This window comes from Myotis yumanensis, unplaced genomic scaffold (assembly GCF_028538775.1).
Source record: "Myotis yumanensis isolate MYYU_CA2020_CCGP unplaced genomic scaffold, mMyoYum1.0.hap1 SCAF_7, whole genome shotgun sequence".
Classification (NCBI taxonomy): domain Eukaryota; kingdom Metazoa; phylum Chordata; class Mammalia; order Chiroptera; family Vespertilionidae; genus Myotis; species Myotis yumanensis.
This window is the reverse complement of record NW_027223758.1, coordinates 18,021,815-18,044,144: the sequence shown is the minus strand read 5'-3', so window position 1 is coordinate 18,044,144 and position 22,330 is coordinate 18,021,815. Positions and strand designations below refer to the sequence as shown.

Sequence of the window (22,330 nt, the reverse complement as noted above, 5' to 3'; positions counted from 1 at the left end):
CTGCAGGCCAACGCTTTACCCACTGAGCCACACTGGCCAGGGCCGGCAGTCTGTTTTAAGCACCTCTCCAGGGAATTGTGGTGCAGGTGAAAGTGAACGAATCACTGATGCACAGCACTGATCTGAAGCTGGAGAATCACCTGAGAACTTGAAAAACTCTTCCCTTTGGATCTTGTTTTCCAGAGATTCTGACTTGATTAGTGTGGGGTGTGGCCTGGACATCAGCATTTTTAAAGTTCCCTCAAGTGATTCTGAGCAGCAGAATTTGAGAACCACTGGTGTGGACCTTTAGTACTTGTATGGCTGAGCACAGGCAGCATCAGCCCACCTGAAAGCTTGTTAGGAACGCAGCATCTTGAGCCTTACCCTAGTCCAGTGATGGCGAACCTTTTGAGCTCTGCGTGTCAGCATTTTGAACAACCCTAACTTAACTCTGGTGCCGTGTCACATATAGAAATTTTTTGATATTTGCAACCATAGTAAAACAAAGATTTATATTTTTGATATTTATTTTATATATTTAAATGCCATTTAACAAAGAAAAATCAACCAAAAAAATGAGTTCGCGTGTCACCTTTGATGCGTGTCATAGGTTCGCCATCACTGCCCTAGAGTCTCTAGGGCAGGGCTCCTCAAACTACGGCCCGCGGGCCACATGCAAATACAAATATTGTATTCCCGTTTTATTTTTTTACTTCAAAATAAGATATGTGCAGTGTGCATAGGAATTTGTTCATAGTTTTTTTTAAACTATAGTCCGGCCCTCCAACGGTCTGAGGGACAGTGAACTGGCCCCCTGTTTAAAAAGTTTGAGGACCCCTGCTCTAGGGCCTAGACCAGTGGTTCTCAACCTTGGCTTCATATTAGAATCACCTGGGAACCTTTTTAAAATCCTGATTTCTGGGCCTCATCCTCTGGAAATTCTGTTTCTTTGTTATGGGGTGGGGCCACAACATTAGTAACAAAGAAACAGAATTTCCGGATGATGAGGCCCAGAAATCAGGGTTTTAAAAAGGTTCCCAGGTGATTCTAATGTGAAGCCAAGGTTGAGAACCACTGGTGTAGACCTATTAATCCTGCATTTGAATAAGATCCCAGGTGATTTGTATGCACAGGACAGTTTGAGAAGCACTGGTGGAGGGCTGTGTGAGGGCCTATGATGCTGCTGGTCCTCACTGAGTAAAGACGCGAGAGAAGAAGATGGAACCCAAGTCACCTGAAGTTGTATTGGAGAGCAGCAGACGTATTAGGTGACACTAGCTATATCAGAGAGCCACATTTAATATGGTGAACTCCTACAGTGCCCTCAGGAGTTCCTGACTTGGAATAGCCACACCAAAGCTGTGGTGTATTTGTGAATATCCCTAAGTTTGTACACCAGAGTTTATGTGTATGTATGTTTCTTCTGTGGAGAGGAACCATCACTTCCATCAGATTTTCAGTAAGGTCTTTGACTCCTGAATGAGTTTAGTATTTAGGTCACATCACCTTTTTAAAAAATATAGATTGATTTCGGAGAGGAAGAGAGAGATAGAAACATCAATGATGAGAGGGAATCATTAATTGGCTGCCTCCTGCATGCCCCCTACTGGAGATCAAGCCTGGGACCCTTCAGTCCGCAGGCTGATGCTCTATCCATTGAACCAAACGGACTAGGGCTCACATCATCTTTTGTATAAATATAGTATCAGGGAAGTGTGTTACCAGTAACATTTCAAAAAAAAGATTTAGAAGTTTTAGTTGATAGCTCACCTAAAATGAGCCAACCGTTTGGGAAGACTTCCAGCGAAGACAAGGTGATCCGACACTGTGCTATAGGAGTTGATTATCTTCAAAGAAGATCATCGTCTTGATTTCCTTGGTGCTTGTCACGCCTTATCTCCATTGTATCATCTTTCATTCTGAGCATTTCTGTTCAAAGGGGGTGTATAGAGGAACTGGAAATATTCAAAATGGAGCAGTAAGAGTGATGGAAACAGCCTGAAACTATGCCATATGGAGAATGATTGAAGGAGCTAGAAGATAGATGAGGTGTGAGAGCTATATTCAACAATTGCATGCCTGTTTAGTGGAGAAGGAATCAGATCTGTATGTGACCAAAGAGTTGAATCTGAACCAGGGTGGAAGCTGCTTGGAGACAGAATTTGACTCAGTGTAAAGGAAGACCTTTCTTAGCAGTCAGCACTATCTAAGCATGGAATGGACTCCTCAGGAGGACGTAAGCTCCCGATGCTGGAAGCGTCTAATCTGGATGATAACCTGGCAGGTGTTTTGGTAGAGGGTGGGTGTGAGTCAGTATTAGGTTTGTGTGACTGTGGCAGAAAATCCCAAACAGATTTTTCTCTCTCACTGGAGGTATGCAGCAGGGCAGGTATATTGATTTTCTCATTATCAGGGGCTAAGGCTCCTCTGCTGCTCCACTACCTTAATGTACTAGCTCTGGTTCAAGATAGTTACTGAGCTCTAGCCATGTTATAACAGCAGGAAGGAGGAGGGTTGAAGAAGCACATGTCCCTTCCTGAAGGAACATCCCCACCTCCTTAAATCACAAAGGCCACTTCCAGTAGGCAAAGCTGAGTCACACAGCCACATGCAAAGCAGTCTGGGCAACAGTCTTTATTCCAGGAAACCACGGATCCTATGATAATGAAGGTGGGGAGGGTAGATATTTGGGGCCAAATAGCAATCACTATCAGTGGAGGAGCTAGACACTGAAATAGCTGGACCAGATTATCTTGTATTCTTCCCTATTCTTAGATTCTGTTTATTTGGAAGAGGAGGAGCTTATATTTATTGGCCTTAAATTTTTTGATTTGTTAATCCTCACCCGAGAATATTTTTCCATTGAATTTTAGAGACAGTGAGAGGGAGGGGGAGAGACAGAGAGAGAAACATCTATGTGAGACACATCAGTTGGTTGCCTCCCACACACACCCCAGCTGGGGCTGGGGGGCTGGGGATCGAGCCTGCAACCAAGGTACGTGCCCTTGACTGGGAAATGAACCCGGGACCTTTAGTTCGAGGACCGACACTCTACCCACTGAGCCAAACTGCCTAGGGCTTGAGATCTATTTAATGCTGGAGGCATAATCCATATCAAGCTGTGCTCATCTGCCCAAATAACATGAAATGCTGACATTTTTTTTCTAATATGTTTTTATTGATTTTAGAGAGCAAGGAAGGGGGAGGGAGCGGAGAGAGAGAGAGTAAGGAAAACATCATTCTGCTGCCACCTGATCCAGTGCACAACCCTGGCATGTGCCCTGACTGGGAATCAAACCAGTGACCTTTTGGTGCATGTAATAATGCTCATCCAGCTGAGCCACACCAGCTATGGCGAAAAATTTTGAACAATGTTTTTCTGTAACTTCAAAAAGAGATGAATAGAGATATTTGCAAACTAGAAAACAAAGTCATGTAAAGCCAGGGGTTCACTGTTTTGAGGCAATGAATTAAACTGAAAAGGATTTCCCACAGGCCTGGGTATTTTTCCATACCAAAGACTTGTGAGAAGAGTTGGGGATGTTTTCTCAGTAGATGACCTATTAAAACCTGCACCCTTGGGTTTATTGATTAGATGTTTGGGTTTTGTTTTTCGTTTTGTTTTGGTTTTACTTTTTATTTTGAAATAGTTGTGGGTTCACAAATTGTTAAAAAATAGGACAAAGTAGTTCATCTGTCTACTGCCAGTGGTACCATCTTACATAAATATAGAGTGGAATGTCAGACTAGGAAATTGACATTGACACAATACAGTTAGCTCTATTACAGACCTTGGATTTCACCAGTTTTTACAAGCATGTGTGTGTGTGTGTGTGTGTGTGTGTGTGTGTGTGTGTATAATTCTGAGATTTTGCCATGCCTATAGATCTGTATAACTGCCACAGTGATCGAAACACAGAACTGTTCTAAAGTGTTCTTTTCTTTATGTTTTAAAAGTAGTGTTTGTTTGTTTTTTAAATATATTTTATTGATTTTTTTACAGAGAGGAAGGGAGAGGGATAGAGAGCCAGAAACATCGATGAGAGAGAAACATCAATCAGCTGCCTCCTGCACGCCCCCCACTGGGGATGTGCCCGCAACCATGGTACATGCCCTTGACCGGAATCGAACCCGGGACCCTTGAGTCCGCAGGCCGACGCTCTATCCACTGAGCCAAACCGGTTCTGGCAAGTAGTGTCTTTTTTAAGTACAAATTGACTTTTCTGTTTCCATTTAAGTTAGCGCTTTTATGAACATGGTTTCTTTTTTTCTTCCTTCCTCTTTAAATTCTTGTTTGTAAGTACTGAGGGAACATCTGAATGGCTTTCAGGCATTCTAAATACTAGCTTTTTTTCTTTTCTAGAGGCTACATGGTGATGGGAGATTCTTTCAACACATCTCTCTTCAAGCAGACATTCCAAAGAATTTTTAGTAAAGACTTTAATGGAGATTTCCGAATGGCATTTGGTGCTACTTTAGAAGTAAAGGTACAGTAAACTGTTAAAACTTTAATGGAAGAATAGTGTTCTTACTTATTTAGTAGTCAGACTTGTGAAAACCCCAACCCGTGAGACACAGGTAAATTAAAAGGTTGTCAACAACGTGTATTCTTTCTATTCCTTTGTTTCCTTTTTAAAAAATGTATCTTTATTGTTGAAAATAGTACAGATATCCCCTTTTTTCCTATCCCTTGGCTTCCTGAGGATGGCCTATAAATTAATGTTCTAAACAAAGAGTTGTCTGGCTCTCCTGTAGGCTCTGCTCTAGGACAGTAGGCTTAGAAGGGTTGGGGAGTTGAGCACAGAGGCAGCACCACAGTGTGGAGCATTCTCCCAGCTGTCAGTATGGGTCACTGCATGCACAGAACCTTGGTTTATGCTTAGTGTCTGCCCCAAGTGAAGCCAGAGTGCTCTAAAATAGTGCAGAGTGTGTTTGGGTTTTGTTTTTCCATTAGGACTGATCGGGTCCTATATACTTGACTATAAATCATTGCAAAAACATTAAAAGGGGCTGATAGAACATACGATTGAAATCAGTACTTTGAGAGTTGGAGATGATTGTTAAATCATCTTTGTTAAACTTCAACATTCTCAAATGTTTGAGGTTGTATTTTTTAATATGAAGAAGTATGGACTTTGCTAAAGTGAATTTCATTTAAAAAGTCTTAAGTGTGTTTGTTGGTCTTGTCATCATGTTGGAGTTCATGAATTAAGTGTTTTGTTTCTTTCCTTTTTTTCCCTTTTTCCCCCCACTGATTTTGAGAGTGTGTTTATTAAAGCTGGGGACAGTGAAATAAGGAAGGGCTAGGGATAGAAGAAGCAACAGTTGGGGCTGCTTTGGCTCTCTAGAAATGTTACAGGAAAGAAATGAACCCAGTTGGGGCTGCTTTGGCCCACAGAAAAGTCAGAGAAAAGGGGACAAGTTCAGGGGAGTTAGCCTGGGACGAGTTACTGCTCCCAATTGCTTCTCTGTTTGCAAGTCTCTTGGGAACTCAAAGAGTTTAGGAGATGTACGCCTGAGAGGGAAGAGAGGTGTAAGCGAGCTCCTGAGAGGGAGAGCACCTGAATTAATTATTTTTAAAGCAACGCAAAGCAGTATATGCACAGTTTAGAAGTTGTAAATAATTATGACTGTACACATGGAATTAGAAAAGAATGTAGTATTGTTAGAATTGTACAATGTGTACAATGATTTCAGTGTTGAGTAAGCTGAAAATGTTGCATCAACTTTGGAACAAAGATAATAGTTTCTAAGAGAGGATTTTTACCAGAGTTTTAATCAGATCACAGTGGCCCTGGAAAAGCTCTTAAGAGCATTTGTACCATGATCCATGTGGGATTTCCTCTTGGTGGAATGATAATGCTGCCACGTTTTTCCTCTAGGCTTTAGTGAGAGCAGGGTGGTTCTCAATGATTTCTAACTTTATACTCTTATTTAATTCTGTTTTAGACCTCTCGGGAACTGAAGATCGCAGGAGCCATTGGTCCTTGTGTATCTCTGAATGTGAAAGGACCATGTGTGTCAGAAAATGTAAGGAAAACTTTCTCCATTACCCTTACCTCCTGTGCCCTGGGGATTAGCCCATAAGAAATGTCGGAGCTTGATGACCTTGCCTTGTGTTACTTGAACTCTGAGAGGGGTTTTATTTCCACTTGTCTATATGTCTAAAGCAGTGGTTCTCAACCTTCTGGCCCTTTAAATACAATTCCTCATGTTGTGACCCAACCATAAAATTATTTTCGTTGCTACTTCATAACTGTAATGTTGCTACTGTTATGAATCATAATGTAAATATCTGATATGCAGGATGGTCTTAGGCGACCCCTGTGAAAGTGTCGTTCGACCACCAAAGGGGTCGCGACCCACAGGTTGAGAACCGCTGGGTCAGTGAGGAGGCGCCGAGAGGTTAAGTATCTTGCACAGGGTTAGAGCTGATATGGAAGAGCTAGAGTGTAGGTCCCTCTGACCCCACTACCCATGTTTGGGTCACTGGGTTCAACGAATCACAAAGCATTATAGTTAGCACAAGGTAAGCGTTCAGCAAAATCCTTCAGTAATAAACCCCTATGCTTGTTGCTCTTAGAGATAATATCTTTGTCTCCCTTCTCACAGAGCATTGTGAGTTGATTGGGCAGTGGATGACACTTGTATATGCAGGCATTTGTGTTCCTTGAGTAAAAATTTCAAACATGCAGAGAAGTGTAAAGAAAAGTAAAATGAACTCCTGTATACCCACCATTCAGAATCAGTAATTGTTAACTTTTTAAAAATATATATATTTTTATTGATTTCAGAGAGGAAGGGAGAGGGAGAGAGAGATAGAAACATCAGTGATGAGAGAGAATCATTATAGTTCCTCTGATAAAAGCAGGGCAAATGCTCATGTAAGGAATTTGAAAAAATGTACCTTTGGAGCTCTGCAGGGTTTGTGGCCATGTTGGGCCTTGGAGCTATAGGGGAAGAAAAAAGTTTTCTTAGCTTCATTGACTGGGGCTCTGCAAATTAGACTTGTTCAAACCTGTTAACAAGTGGAAAACAAACAAGTTTATTAATATGTGTACCACACATATACATATCACACATATATATTCAGTGATGAATAACTCAAAGGGCTGGGTAGAACTTGGAACTAGTATCATCTTAACAAAAGAACAATAAATTTGTAGAAAAGTGACAAGACAGAGAAAAGGGACTTTGAGCTTTTAGGGTATCAATTTATAGAAAAGTAGATATATGGGAGGAACTAATGGAAGGTAAGGTTATTTCAGCAAGGTTTGTTCTGTAGATTCCTCTGGGCTGATAAGCATCTAATGTTGTCTTTGGTGATTAAAAATCATTCTGCTGCCTGACTGTGGTGTGGCTCAGCAGTTGAGCATTGACCTATGAACCAGGAGGTCACGGTTCAATTCCTGGTTGGGGCACATGCCCAGGTTGCAGGCTCCATCCCCAGTGTGGGGCATACAGGAGGCAGCTGATCAATGATTCTCTCTTATCATTGATGTTTCTATCTCTCTCTCCCTTCCTCTTTGAAATCAATAAATAACATTTAAAAAAAATCTTTCTCCCCTTCCTGGTAGAGAGGGGAAGGCAGAGAGTTTTTCTTGTGTCTGCTCTTTTTCAATTCTTCAGCTCAAAATAATCCTTGTATGAGAGTGGTATATTTTGGGTTGGCATACTCTGAACCCCTTGATTTCTCATTTGAAACTTTCAGAAATTTCATATATTAAAAATTGAGCTGGTAGGTATGGAGCGAAATTCGGGAGAATAGGTTAGCAAGGCAAGAAAGGCACGCAAGCTTCTTTTTCTTCTTTACCATTTTTCCTGGGTGTGGCTCTTTCAGCAGATGTTACCTGCTTTTAGAAATGCCACTAAAAGGGAAGACTAATATCCACGAATCCATCCATTTTACAGTCTTGCTTCACTGACACTGATGAAACGGAGTTTGTTCTCTCCGTTGATTGGGCAGTGGATGACACTCTCCACCTTAGAGCTGCTATGGAATTTCACTTCAGAATCTTCCCTTTCCCATCTGACCATTACTTCCCTGAGATTGCTGGTTCTGTGGCTAGGTACATAAGCTCCTGACATGGCTTTATATCAAGACCACACTGATATCAGCTCTACTCACCTGATAGTGTGCACTTTCGGTGGATTCAGAGTAACATAGAAGTAATATCATGGAGTGGCGTGCTCCACCCAGGAAAGATAGCCTCTGAGGTGTGGGAGAGGGACTCAGCACAGGAATCCTGGCAGCTGTCCCTTCAGCTCTCTCCTCAGAACCACAAACCCCAGTCTCTCCTCACGTGACTCTAATCTGCTCTGCCCTCCCTCTGCCGGAGCCCAGGGTCGCTTTAGAAACCTTCCATTTGAAATGATGGCATGAACGTATACTCAAGATTCTACTGAAATGACAGCAAAGATTATTTAAAGTACCATGCAAATGAGTAGGTTGGAAATTGAGAGAGCATGTTATCGAGCATGTTATGTAAGGATTTTTTAGAAAGTAGAAAGCAGAAGGGTCAATACGGTATCAAAGATAGTGGATTGATCATATGCACAAGCCTTCAAGTCTACCCCAGACCTCTAGAAATAACAGGAAAGAGATGAGAATTTTAATAATGCTGCTGGATCCTAGAAGAACACTGAAAGGAACATGGGATTGCATGAAGGAGGAAATTACAACCCGAAACACAGGAGTAAGAGGGTACCTGTGTTGGGTGGAAAGGGCTGTGAGGTGCTCCAGGGCTCTCTGGCATCTCACAGACAAAGGTAAGGGCCATGCAGGGAGGGGGTTTGTGTGAGGAGGAGTGGGTATCTGAAACGCTCATGCAGGGCCTCAAAGGTGGCAGTACATTAAAATCCAGTTGAACTGGGGGGACCTCAGCATGGACCTGAGCACCCCATCAACCCAGGAGCTCAAGCCTCATATGACATTTCTCTCTTTGACAGCCTTTTAGCTATGTTCTAATCTCCATGAACTCAGCCCTCATCTCTGTTGACTGAACATTAGCTCTTCTCAGTTTCCTTTCCTCCGCAGGAAGTTACCTAGAAAGTGGCCTTATCTCTGGGGACTCAAATTTATGCCTTGGGTGCATCAATTTCCATCATCCCTTCCACTTGCTCCTCTGTTTCCAAATCTCATGAATTTGCCCTTGAACCAGCAACTGCAAATACCAGCACCCCAGAGCTTTCTATAATCTGGGCCAGCTGGCTTTTCACAGACTGTCCCAGCTTGCCTCGGAGAAATACTTATTAAAATATTTTTGCAAGGAAAAAGAAAAAAGTGATATCATGACTCTTAATGCATAATCACATTACTTTCTAAACATGGCATTCCTCTTTCCTCTTTTTTTTCATATTTTTATTGATTTCAGAGAGGGAGGGAGAGGGAAAGGGAGAGAGAAATATCAATGATCGGTTGCCTCCTGCATGCCACCTACTGGGGACTAAGCCCACAGCCTAGGCCTGTGACTTTGACCAGAATTGAACACAGGACCCTTTAGTCCGCAGGCCGGTGCTCTATCCACTGAACCAAACCAGCTAGGGCCATGGCATTCCTTATTTTGATGAGGTGTGTTAAAATGTGTAATACTCGCTATCTCTAGAATGATAGCATGTATGTTTCAGAGTCTAGTTATCTCAGTAGGTGATTCTAGGTATCTTTGATACCTACAGCCTTTTCTTCCAGATGGCATGCTTAAAACAGTGATACTGCTCACATTTTAGTGAACCTCATATTTATCACTGGAGTCATTCAACTAGTCAATAAAAAGCAGTCTTCAGCCTGGCCAGTGTGGCTCGGCTCGGTGGTTGAGCGTGGACCCATGAACCAGGAGGTCATGGTTTGATTCCCAGTCAAGGCACATACATGCCTGGTTTTAGGCTTGATCCTCAGTGAGGGGTGCAGGAGGCAGCTGATCAATGATTCTCTCTCATCATTGATGTTTCTCTCTCTCTCTCTCTGAAATTAATTTTTTAACAAAGCAGCCTTCATACCACTAAAATCTCAGTTCTTTTACCAAGAACTTATATGTAACTTTTGCACAAAGGAATTAGATTAAAAATGAATATTAGCTAACATTCTGTAACTATTTCTTGTTCTAGTAATGATGAAAGAAGTGCATAAAACTTTCAAGCTAAGAAGATAGTTATTTTTCTTTTCTCTTATTTTTCCCCAGCCATGATTTGTTTCTTTCATTTGATTTTAGTGTTAGGTGCCAAAGTGTATGTATATGTGTTTGTACATGTAAATATACAGATATATTTTGTGATTAATGAAAATTGATCAGAATACCAGTGCAGAAAGCTCATAGGACTGTAAATATAAATGTTAAACCGTATTATAATTCATAATTGTACTTTTTCAGTTAAATTTTCATTTGGAACGAGATATTCTAAGTGCCCTATCCTTTTCAGTGTCTGTGCTTCTTCATCAGCATTTAACAACAGGAGTAGCTTTTTTGTTTTGTTTTAATTTCTCTTCTCACCCTTAGGAGCTTGGTGTCGGTGGCACGAGTCAGTGGAAAATCTGTGCCCTGGATGCCACATCTACACTCGGCATTTACTTTGAAGTAGTCAATCAGGTGAGTTGGATTTCTTCATAAATATTTGTATCTCGTTGTTGTGTTTTCTGATTTATTACAAGACTGGTGGCCTCTGGTTTCTTTCTGCACAAAGTGATGCTGCCAGTCTGGCATGGTCTCTTTAATTCCCTCCAGGGTTTTGTCAGAGTTAGGCAGCAGATTGTTTTCCTCACTTTATTGTTGAACTGATAAGGTCTTAGAAGAGTAATGGCTTTTATCAGCCATTGTTATATTGGTGATTTTTTCTTTAATTCTTTTTATTAGTGAATTTTTGGGTGTGTTCTTTCCCCAATGTTTTATTTTTTAAAAGTTAAAACGTAAAAATTAAAAGAATTGTACAGCAAATATTCATATACCCACAACTTAGATCCCATAATTAACATTTACTGTATTTGCTTTGTCACATATTTACCTATTCATCAATCCACCTTATTTTTGATTCATTTCTAAGCAAATTGAGTCATCAATGTGTTTCATCCCCAAACATTTCAGTATGCATAACATTAACTTGATGTCAGTATTTATTTGAATTTGGTTCTTTTTTTTATTGAGGTAAAAATTATGAAGAATGAAATGTACAAATCATAAGTATACCATTCAAAATTCAAGAACCTCACCGTCACCACCATGTCAGTCATTTCAGGAAGAGCCCATGTGCTCTGACTGTGCGTTTGAGTCATGTCTAGAACAGTAACGCAGTGTATGGCCTCTCACCCTGCAGCACAACGCCCCGATCCCCCAAGGAGGCCGAGGTGCCATCCAGTTTGTCACGCAGTATCAACACTCCAGCACCCAGAGACGCATCCGTGTGACTACTATTGCCCGAAAGTGAGCAAACCCAGTTTCCTTTCTGTTGAGCTACTGACCAATGTTTTGCCCTATGAAAGATAATTTGTCAATTAGATGAGCATCGCCCCGTGCACCAAAAGGTCACCAGTTTGATTCCTGGTCAGGGCACATGCCTGGGTTGCAGGCTTGATCCTCAGTCCGGGGCATGCAGGAGGCAGCCAGTCAATGTTTCTCTCTCACATCGATGTTTCTCTCTGTCTCCATCCCCGGCCCCCCTAGAATTAATTTAAAAAAGGACACGGACCTTCCTTTAAAAAATAATGTATCAAGGACTTCTTTGTCAATAGCATGATAAGGTGCTAACTCATTCATTTTAATGGCTGTTACATGGTTTGGATGGGATGTACCACTCCTTTACTAAAGGCCATTTCAGGTCTTACCTTCCTTCCAGCAGTGCTGCCTTCATAGTTCTAGGTCTTTGTGTACATGAGTATTTCTTTCCAGTCATTTCATAGAAGTGGAATTTTGGATACTGCAAAACTACTTAAGTTAATTTGTGTTTTCCTTAGTAGTGTAAGGAGAATACCCTGGCTTCTTATTAATAACTAGAGACCCGGTGCCCAAAATTCATGCACTTGGGCAGTAGAGTGGGGAGCTCCCTCAGCCCGGCCTGTGCCCTCTCACAGTCCAGGAGCCCTCAGGGGATATCTGACTGATAGCTCCCCATGGAGAGTGGGCCTAAGCCAGCAGTCGGACATTCTCCCACCACTGCCACTGCACTCACCAGCCATGAGCCAGGCTTCTGGCTGAGTGGTGCTCCCCCTGTGGGAGTGCACTGACCACCAGGGGGCAGCTCCTGCGTTGAGCATCTGCCCCCTGGTGGTCAGTGTGCATCATAGCGACTGGTCATTCCACCGTTCAGTCAATTTGCATATTAGCCTTTTATTATATAGGATGGTATTACTAATCTTTAACATGCAAATATAGAGCAATATGTCACTTTTATATGTACTATTTCATTTATCAATGGGTTGATCACTTTCCCTGTTTATTGAGCAGATGTATTTCTTCTGTGATAGCCTCTGCCCATTTTATAAAACCTGTTTTTTTCCTTGTTTATTGATTTGCAGGGACTCTTTGTATATTTTGTTTGTTGCTTATACCTGTTCCTGGTCTATCTTTTGTCTTTTAGCTTTGTTTATATTGTCTTTATTCATATGGAAAACTTGTATATGTGCTCATTCTCTTTACCATGATGCCAGGGAAGACATTTTGTGAATTTGTAAAGACTTAGATTTTTGTAAGATTGAATTAGAGGAAGGAACACTGGTCCCTTTTGGGTATCTATTTTCATGATGTCTTCTAGAATATTGGGAAGTTCTCTATAATTTTCTTTTGTACTTAAGGCCTTCAGAAATCACATGAGGGTAAAAGAAAATGAGTGTAAAACTGCTGTGATTCTTTACTGACAGTGCAGTTTGAATTTGTGTTGTTTTAGATGAAGGAACAGGACTTAGGTTTCTTTATCTTAGTGAAGAGCTGGCTTTCTGGTCTCCTCAATAATAAGCATGTATTAACTCTGGGATTGTCAGTTGGGCAGATGCACAGAGTCAGTTCAAACACATAGAGGCAGCATTTGACCAGGAGGCTGCAGCGGTCTTGATGGCCCGGCTGGGAGTCTTCCGAGCGGAGTCAGAGGAGGGGCCTGATATACTCCGGTGGCTGGACCGACAACTCATTCGACTGGTAAGTTGGGAACTGTGGCACTTGGTTCCATCTTGGTCTCTCTCTACTTTTTGTTTATTTTTTTTCCCCCTTCTCTCTTTTTTTTTTTTTTGTTCATCCTCACCAGAGGATATTTTTTCCACCGATTTTAAGAAAGAATGGAAGGGAGGGGGGAAGGTTAGAGAGAGAAAGGGGGAGAAACATTGATGTGAGAGAGACACATTGATTGGTTGCTTCCCGCACACACCCCGACCGGGGCTGGGGATCAAACCCTCGACCCTCCAGTCCGTGGGCTGACGCTCTAGCTGCTGAGCCACACCAGTCAGGGCTCTGCTCTACTTTTAGCAAACAAGGTCAACAAGAATTTATCAGTTGCTTACCTGGTAAATACCAAACACAACATTCTGAGAGTGATAACTATTAAATAGGCATTTTTCTTCAAGGGCTTACATTACAGTTGGGAGAAACAACACGCACAGGACATTTAGAGAATGATGCAAATCTGTGTATTTGAGAGTTTTTTTAGATGAGTCACTGTGAATGCTGTGTTCTGTATTTTCGATCCAGATCTTGGAGATTTTTTAAATTTTTTTTTTTTTTTTTTTTTTTTTTTGGAAATAGGGGTCCATGGCCCAGTGAGTGTAGGGAGATGTCTAATGTGTCATTCTGGATCTAATCAGAAGAGTAAAGCCACACAGTAATCTCAACAGGGAAAGGTTTATATCAAGAATTACTATCTTGGAACTGGAATAATGAAATAATGAGGGCTGTGTAGTAAGATGTGAAGAAAATGCAAAATAGTATAAGAATAGCAGGTAAAAGGCACAACCACTGCTTCTAGGCTGAGGTAGAGCACCCAAGGAAGAGCTCCCCCTAACCCTCCCACCCCACCCCCAGGCTTGTCTAGTCCTAGGTGGGAAGGCATGGCCATGGTTCACTGGGTCTTAGGCAGAGAAGTGCCATGGTGTTGTGCCATGAATTTCACCCTCTTGAACTAGATGAAAACCCACACTGGAGGCTGAGGAAAAGCTATGGGATAGCTGCTGGCTGCCATGTGCTCCAGGAGCCGGGCCTGGGGAAGCCATAACGCTACTGCTGGGTTGCACACACAGGAACCCAAAAGCAAACCCTTGCCTCCAGCATCCTCTCTGACAAAGCTCAGCACTGTGCCAGCTCACAGAGGAAACGTTTTTAAAGAACCCAGGCAGAAAGGGTGAGTTTGCAGCCACGAGCCAATAAATCAGTAACTGTCATGCCTCATACTTTTACTGTCTTGGAAATTCATGGCAGGTATTTGTGATCAGAGGCACTGAAAGCCCAGTAAAGAAACATATTTAACTTTGTTTAGCTCTTTGCTTGCCCTTGCTGTTTCGCGGAACCATTTTTTTCCTCCAGGGAGTATCAACATTTCAAACACAATTTGAAACTTGAGCAAGTGGTTGGCTTTATGTGGAAAGTGAGCCATGAATCAAGTCTTTTAATAATGAGTGGGATAGTAGGAGAGAACAAAGCAAGGCTTGCCAAGTGGAGGGCCCAAGCCTGTGGGAGGTGGCTGTGCATTCAGCTTATGCTGGGGACATTGGCTAGGAGGCTGTCACAGAGGCCAGATCGTGCAGTGGGGAGAGAGGCAGTGAAAGTGCAGCTTAATTATGAAATGTGTTCATTTTAAAGTTGTCGTTGCCTTAACGTTAGAGAGAAAGGGAACTTAGGTGTGGTTCCCAAGCAGGGGTGTGATAGCAGCATGATTCTTGTATTTACATTTACCACTGCCATACGAGGTAAATTTGGAAAGAGAAAAGACTACACTATTAAGGAGACTGATGGAGGGGTTTGCAGGCTCAAGGGAAGCAAGACCAGGGTGGCAGCAGTACAATTAAAGTGGAAGAAGGTTTGGAATCAGAATGAATTCTAAAGAAAGAATTGATAAAACTTGGTGAAACTATATGTGAAATTAAAAAACAGAAAAATCAGCACTGACTCAAGTTCTAAGGGTGCGTAACTGCAAGAATGAAGGTGAGGTAGAAAAGGAGAGCAGCATTAGGGTGGAGGAAGGTGAATCTTTTTTTAGTTAAGAGTTTAACTTATTTTTAATAGGCTCAATGAGAAATTGCAAAGTGTGTCCGCAGAGAGCGATCCTGTAGTCAGGTGGAGGTCAGCACTGGCCGTGGAGGAGGAATTTGGATGACATTGGTCTGGCTCTACTGTTCATTTGTAGCTGAAGCAGTGAGGATGGGAGCAGGGGGCCAAGAACTAACCTCTAAGGAGCCCTCAGTTGCAGTAGGAAGATTAGGGGCTGTTGAAGAAGGCAGAGAAGGATTGGTTGGAGGGTTGACGGAAAATAGGAAAGTGTTATTTCAACTGCTGAAGGAGAAAGTTGCCAAGAGTGTGGGGAGTCACTTGGCTTGAGTGTTAGGGAGTTGAGGAAGAGGAGAACTGCAGAGACATCAGATTTGGTGGGAAGAAGGTGAATGTCAGAGATGGGCTTTCTTTAAACGGGGGGCAGCCTGATTGTCTAATGGCCAGAGGAAATGTGTGAAATTAAAAGGAAATAAAGGCAGAAAGAGAAAACATTGTTCATAAATTTGCCTTTGAAAGGAAGAAAATTTAGTTACAGAATGGTGGAACATCAAGGATGATATATAATTGGTAATATTTCATGGTCTTAGAGGGTTTTTTGTTTGTTTCTTTGTTTTCATTTTTTTTTTTTTTAATATATTTTATTGATTTTTTACAGAGAGGAAGGGAAAGAGATAGATAGTTAGAAACATCGATGGGAGAGAAACATCGATCAGCTGCCTCCTGCACACCCCCCACTGGGGATGTGCCCGCAACCCAGGTACATGCCCTTGACCGGAATCGAACCTGGGACCTTTCAGTCCGCAGGCCGACGCTCTATCCACTGAGCCAAACCGGTTTCGGCTGTTTTCATTTTTAATATGTATATTTTTTATTGATTTCAGGGAGGAAGGGAGAGGGAGGGAGAGAGAGAAACATCAATGATGAGAATCATTGATCGGTTGCATCCTGCACGCCCCCTACTGGGGATCAAGCTCGAAACCCAGGCATGTACCCATGACCGGAATCAAACCTAGGACCCTTTAGTCCGCAGGCCAACACTCTATCCACTGAGCCAAATTGTTCAGGGCTTGCTTATTTGTTTTTAATGGAAGGGGTGCCTGAGAACTCATCTAGCCCCTCACTAGTCAGAGTCGTGTTTGGCCAGCCTGGCCTGGGTGCTGTTTAGAATGTAGGATCCCCAGTCCCTCCCCAGTCTGCCAAACCAGAATTTGCATTTTAACAACACTCGGGGGATGTGTCTGCCTGTCTATGGCTGTGAAGTGCTGGTCTGGGACTCACAGTCAGTCAGTGGCAGAGTTGAAATTGAAATGTAGCTCTTACTCCAAGGATTTTTTCAGGTGACACTAACTTAGGGTTTTCCTCCTGCTTTTTGTTGTTTTCTCTCAACAGTGTCAGAAGTTTGGACAGTATAACAAGGAAGATCCCACTTCTTTTAGGTTATCAGATTCCTTCTCTCTGTATCCTCAGGTAAGTAATATACATTTCTAAAATAATACTAGAAGAATAAATTGTGATAGAAATAAAACTCGCTGTTCTCAGGGCAAAGTGAAGACTTGGTATGTTTTGTGACTCAGGTTACAGGAGATGAAGGTTCTTCACTTGTCTCTGTGAGAGGCAGTTCCTGAGCACTACAGAAGACAGAGATGGCACGCAAAGAAGAGAAAATAACTGTATAAACTTTCATGGAAAGGCAAAACAGGATCGTTCTATAAGGCCCCAACAAATATCTCTAATTTATAGAAGTTCTGGGTGGACAGTCATCTACCTCAGCAGCAAACAAACAAAAAAATGAAGCACATAGGAAGATGAATATAATAAAAGGAGACCATGTTAATATGACAGATGTTTAATGATATGTCCATGGTTATTATGCTGCGTCATGACTAGGAGAACAATAAGCAGCTTCTGTAAATAACTGTTTTTTGCAGAAACTAAGCATTTGGGAGCCATTGGACAAGGGAAAGGAGGGGTAGTGGGGGGAACCTGAAGTAGTTGTCAGAGATCTGGACATTTACCTTTTCTGAACCTTCATCCCCATTTTTTTTTTTTTAATATATTTTATTGATTTTTAACAGAGAGGAAGGGAGAGAGATAGAGAGTTAGAAACATCGATGAGAGAGAAACATCGATCAGCTGCCTCCTGCACACCTCCTACTGGGGATGTGCCCGCAACCCAGGTACATGCCCTTGACCAGAATCGAACCTGGGACCCTTCAGTCCGCAGGCCGACGCTCTATCCACTGAGCCAAACCGGTTTCGGCTTCATCCCCATTTTTAAATGAGGAAACTAGAGCTTAGTTCAGTGGGTGGCTGTGAGGGTTACATGAGCTGAGGCCAGTCAAGTATTTAGTACTTTGTAAACGTGAGCCATGGCTCCACAGCTGGGGCCTGGGCCTTTCAGGTTGGGCTCCTCGCTGGTGCAGCTTTTCCAGCACTGGAAGCAAACTCAACTTTATTTCATCTTCCCTCAGAGACACCTTTATGAGGAATAAATTTGAAAAAAGCGGACCTAGATATCCAAATGTGCATTATCCTTTCAAATACTTGCTTTGGAAAGTGGACACAGTTTTCTTTTTTTTTTTAAATATATATTTTATTGATTTTCCACAGAGAGGAAGGGAGAGAAACAGAGAGTTAGAAACATCGATGAGAGAGAAACATCGACCAGCTGCCTCCTGCACATCTCCCACTGGGGATGTGCCCGCAACCCAGGCACATGCCCTTGACAGGAATCGAACCCGGGACCCTTCAGTCCGCAGGCCGACGCTCCATCCACTGAGCCAAACCAGTCTCGGCAGTGGACACAGTTTTCAATCATGAACTTGTATAGCTCTGACTCTTAGGGTTAAAAAGGGCTCAGAGGTCACCTTACTCGACCCCTGGCCCAGGATAGGGCTGTGTGGTACCTGATGTGTGCCTCTTCTCCGGCCTGTGCCCGAGCACTTGAGGCTGAGCAGTGTTGTAGAAAGAGCCAGAATCAGGGCCAACTCCCAGCACTGGCTCTGCTGCTGCTGATCTTGGATGAGGTCCCAGACCCCTGTGAATGCTGGTTTCCTCTTTAAAAGGAAGAAGTTAGTCTGGAGTCTTTGTATAGCTGTGGAACCCTTCCTTCCAGAGGACTATCTTAAAAGCTAGTACATAAGCAGACTGACTTGGGTGCTGCTCTAGTTTGCCCAGGCACCACCCGACCCACTGGGTCCCACCACAGTACTCCACCACCTCACTCCCAGGGCCTTGTGGTTTCACTAAAACTCAGGAGCACACATAGTATGAAAACCACTGAGTAAGTTGGTTTTAAGATCCCCTCTCTTGGGGCATCTAGGATAGAGGTCAAGAGCCCAGCCGCTGAAGCCAACGGTCTGAATTAGAGTCTGGCTCTGCCACTTAGTAGCAAGTGGCCCTGGGCAAGTTGCCTACCTACCCCTTGGTTACCTGATGTGTAAACTAGGGATGGTAAGAGAACCTACCTCATGGGCTTATTGGAAGGATTGCATAATTCTTGTCAAGTGCTTTATGCCTTGCACATAGGACGCATGGAACGTCAGCCGTGATAATCATTTAGGAACAATGCTTCAATATGTGGAATCTCGGGAAGCTTTATAGTTCTCAAGGCAGCTGATTTCCATGTTCTGGTAACTCTTCAGAGTGAGTTAAAAGTCTGCCCTCCACCTTCTAATTCTCAGGGTAAAGCACATACCTCTCCACCATCATCATTTTGTCCCTCTCTCCTTTACATACCTCACTCCACATACTAGCCTGTGTCTGAGCTCTAACCTCTCATTTGCTGTTACTGTGACGAAGTCTCCTGCTGACCCTCCAGCCCACCCCACTGTAGCAGTACTTGCCTATACAGGGGCTCAAAACATGCTGCCCCAAATGTGCCTTTTCCCCACTGGACTGTGACCCCTTTGACAGCAAACATTCTGCCTCTGCAACCCAACCCAGTGACTCCAGAAATAAACGCTTTATCTTGCCCATTTTATGTGCAACCTTCGACACACCCAGAGACTTCCCCTACCCTTTAAAAATACTTTTTAAAAATTTCTAATTGTTAAAAACACAAAATTTACCATCTTAACCAATTTTAAATATACTGTTTAGTATTAGCCATATTCACATTGCGGTGCAACAAATCTATAGACTTTTCATCTTGCAAAACTAAAGTGCTATACCCATTCAACAACTTTCCATTTCCCTCTTCCCTCAGCCCCTGGTACCAGCGTTTTTTTCTCTGTTTTATGAACCCAGAGGCCTTTTTCTTAAAGTCTAGGTTCTCCTGCTTCAGAGACCTAAAGCAAGTCTACTCTTGGGTATCTGAGGTTACAGCTATATGCGTTTGTCTTTTTTTCTTTGTGAATGCAGTTCATGTTCCATCTGAGAAGATCTCCGTTTCTTCAAGTGTTTAACAACAGTCCTGACGAGTCGTCCTACTACAGACACCATTTTGCCAGACAGGATCTGACCCAGTCCCTCATCATGATCCAGCCCATTCTCTACTCCTACTCGTTCCATGGACCACCAGAGGTAAGGTTTTACACGAATGCCTTTCTCCCAGTTAATTTTAAAATGCTTATTTTTTGGTTATTAATTCACTTATTTTTAACAAATTTTAGCAATAGGCCATATGTTGCACAAAACACTAGTAATTTCACTGACATAAATAAATATTACATATCTACAGCTATCGTGTACCTTTTTAAATTCAGGTGTCACTGCTCGTAAACAACATTCAGGGAATGATTAGCGAGTGATCACAGTGCATTGTTTATGGTAATTGGTTGTTTTGTCACATGGTGTGATTTTCTACAGCACTTTTTTTTTTTTAATATATATTTTATTGATTTTTTACAGAGAGAAAGGGAGAGGGATAGAGAGTTAGAAACATCGATGAGAGAGAAACATCAATCAGCTGCCTCCTGCACACTCCCTACTGGGGATGTGCCCGCAACCAAGGTACATGCCCTTGGCCGGAATCGAACCTGGGACCCTTGAGTCCGCAGGCCGACACTCTATCCCCTGAGCCAAACCGGTTAGTGCGGCACTTTTTTTAAAAAGTATATATTTTTATTGATTTCAGAGAGGAAGGAAGAGGAAGAGATAAAAACATCCATGATGAGAAAGAATCATGGATCGGCTGCCTCCTGAAAGTCCCCCACTGGGGATCAAGCCCACAACCTGGGCATGTGCCCTTGACCAGAATCGAACCTGGGACCTTTCAGTTCGCAGGCTGATGCTCTATCCACTGAGCCAAACCAGCTAGGTCCCTACAGCACTTTTAACACGTGCTAGTGATGTACTTGCACTAAGCAATGCCCCAGCCGTGTGCATTTGCTTACTCTTGGTAACTGGTGAATGCATGCACTTACTAGACTTATTCAGTCTAAATTTAAAATTACTGTAATATATATAGAAAACTTTTCTATGAAATTAAATTTTTCATACATACTTAGTTTCAATTCCACAAATATGTTTATGAAAGTAAAAACAGATACACGAACTAATTTGTCCATTTTTAAACATACATATTTGGAAAACCTACTTTATCATATAACGGACTTTTGGCTTTTTTTAAAAAATATTGATTTTTAGAAAGGAAGGGAGAGGGATAGAGAGATAGGAAGATCAATGAGAGAGGAACATCATCGATCAGCTGCCTCCTGCATGCCCCCCACTGGGGATTGAGCCCAAAACTGGGCATGTGCCCTTACTGGGGATCAAACCAGCAATCTCTTGGTTCCTGGGTCAATGCTCAACCTCTGAGCCACACCAGGCGAGCCAGACTTTTGGCTTTAACGGACACCCCCTTCCCTAAATTAGTCCATTGTATTGAAGTTTTACTGTATTTTTTTTTTTTTTAGCAAATTTACTCATAGAGCAAAACTAAAAGAAAACTTTTGGGTCTTTATAGTAGTTAAACATTATTTCTGAGTCTTAAATATATATATATATATAGGAAAAAGTCACGGGCATGTAAAGCTATTATCTGTGGAAGGCAGGATTACAAGTGAAAAACTTAAAAAATGGGTAGGTACTTTTTTCATTGTGTTCAGATACTTTGACCCAGTAATTCCATGTCTTGTATTCTCTCTGAAGAATATATTCCTATATACAGAAAAGGCTTTGTTCAAAGAAATAGTAAATAAACCATTAGAATAGAAAACTTGAAAACAATCCAAATGCTCAATAGTAGGAAAAAAAGTAATCTAAGAAATATTCACAGTTTATGTAACATCATAAAATAGATACATCCTTATGTTAAAAACATTACATGAAAAAAATTAACACATTTCGTACCGCTCAGGAGTTTTCTCGTGTTTCGCGCGCCATCTGTTAGGGACCGACCGCTCACGAGTGTTCTCGTTTTTCACGCCCGTGGAGAAAGGAGCGAATCTAGATACTTATGTAAATTTTGTTTGGTCCCTCTTCATAGAGGAAAATGTTTTACGCAGTACCATACGTTAAAAAAGTACTAGGAACTTTAATTGTTTGATTGTTTAATTGTTTTTGTAAATAAAAATGTTATAATTATTGAAAAGCAACACCTAAAGTGCATTATGATGATTTAAATAACGTGCAGTGTGCCCAAAAACATGCGGTCCCTGGCGTATGTCTTAGAGATTTTTATGCGGTACGCAATGTGTTAAGATAGGGACTTTTCTAAATTACGTTTTCTAAAAAGTCCACAAGATTTACTAGTAAAAACTATATGGAAATAAACCAAACTATCAATATTTTTTGTCATTGGGTTCAGATTTCCCTTAATAAGTATAAGTTACTTTTATTACTGAAAAGGAAATCATAAAAAAATATATTTTGCAGTAAACTTTCCAAACTTGTATTAAAAGCTGTGCTTTTTCATATAGCCATCCCTATGTGGGCTTGAGAGAATGTGTCTCTGATAGATAAAATCCTTTGTCAGCATGAAACAGAAAGTTTGGAATAACTTTTGGTTCAGAAGTTATTCTTTTAGAGCAAAAGACGTCATTAATCTCCCTTCCCAACTGATGAGGGGTTGTTTGGAGCTTCTTTCTTTTACAAAGTTGAGACTTAGAACTGTTAAGTCAGGAAGCAGAAAGTGGGAATGACAAGAAGAAGCTGCGAGCCAGCGCACCTGGTGCCAGTGGTTGCTGTTTTGGCCATGTGGGGACCAGGGAAGACCAATGTCATCTCTC

At 42.0% G+C, this 22,330-nt stretch overlaps 1 protein-coding gene across 1 annotated transcript in view; it reads left to right on the top strand.

Annotated features, from left to right (window-relative positions):
* SEC23B (SEC23 homolog B, COPII coat complex component) overlaps positions 1–22,330 on the top strand; it is a 46,134-nt gene that overhangs the window by 15,400 nt on the left and 8,404 nt on the right. The window contains exons 10-16 of the mRNA XM_070419853.1: positions 4,346–4,469; positions 5,932–6,012; positions 10,476–10,565; positions 11,287–11,393; positions 12,947–13,100; positions 16,548–16,625; positions 19,521–19,682. Of these exons, the coding sequence (XP_070275954.1) occupies positions 4,346–4,469; positions 5,932–6,012; positions 10,476–10,565; positions 11,287–11,393; positions 12,947–13,100; positions 16,548–16,625; positions 19,521–19,682 (796 nt within the window). The remainder of the gene's footprint in view (positions 1–4,345; positions 4,470–5,931; positions 6,013–10,475; positions 10,566–11,286; positions 11,394–12,946; positions 13,101–16,547; positions 16,626–19,520; positions 19,683–22,330) is intronic.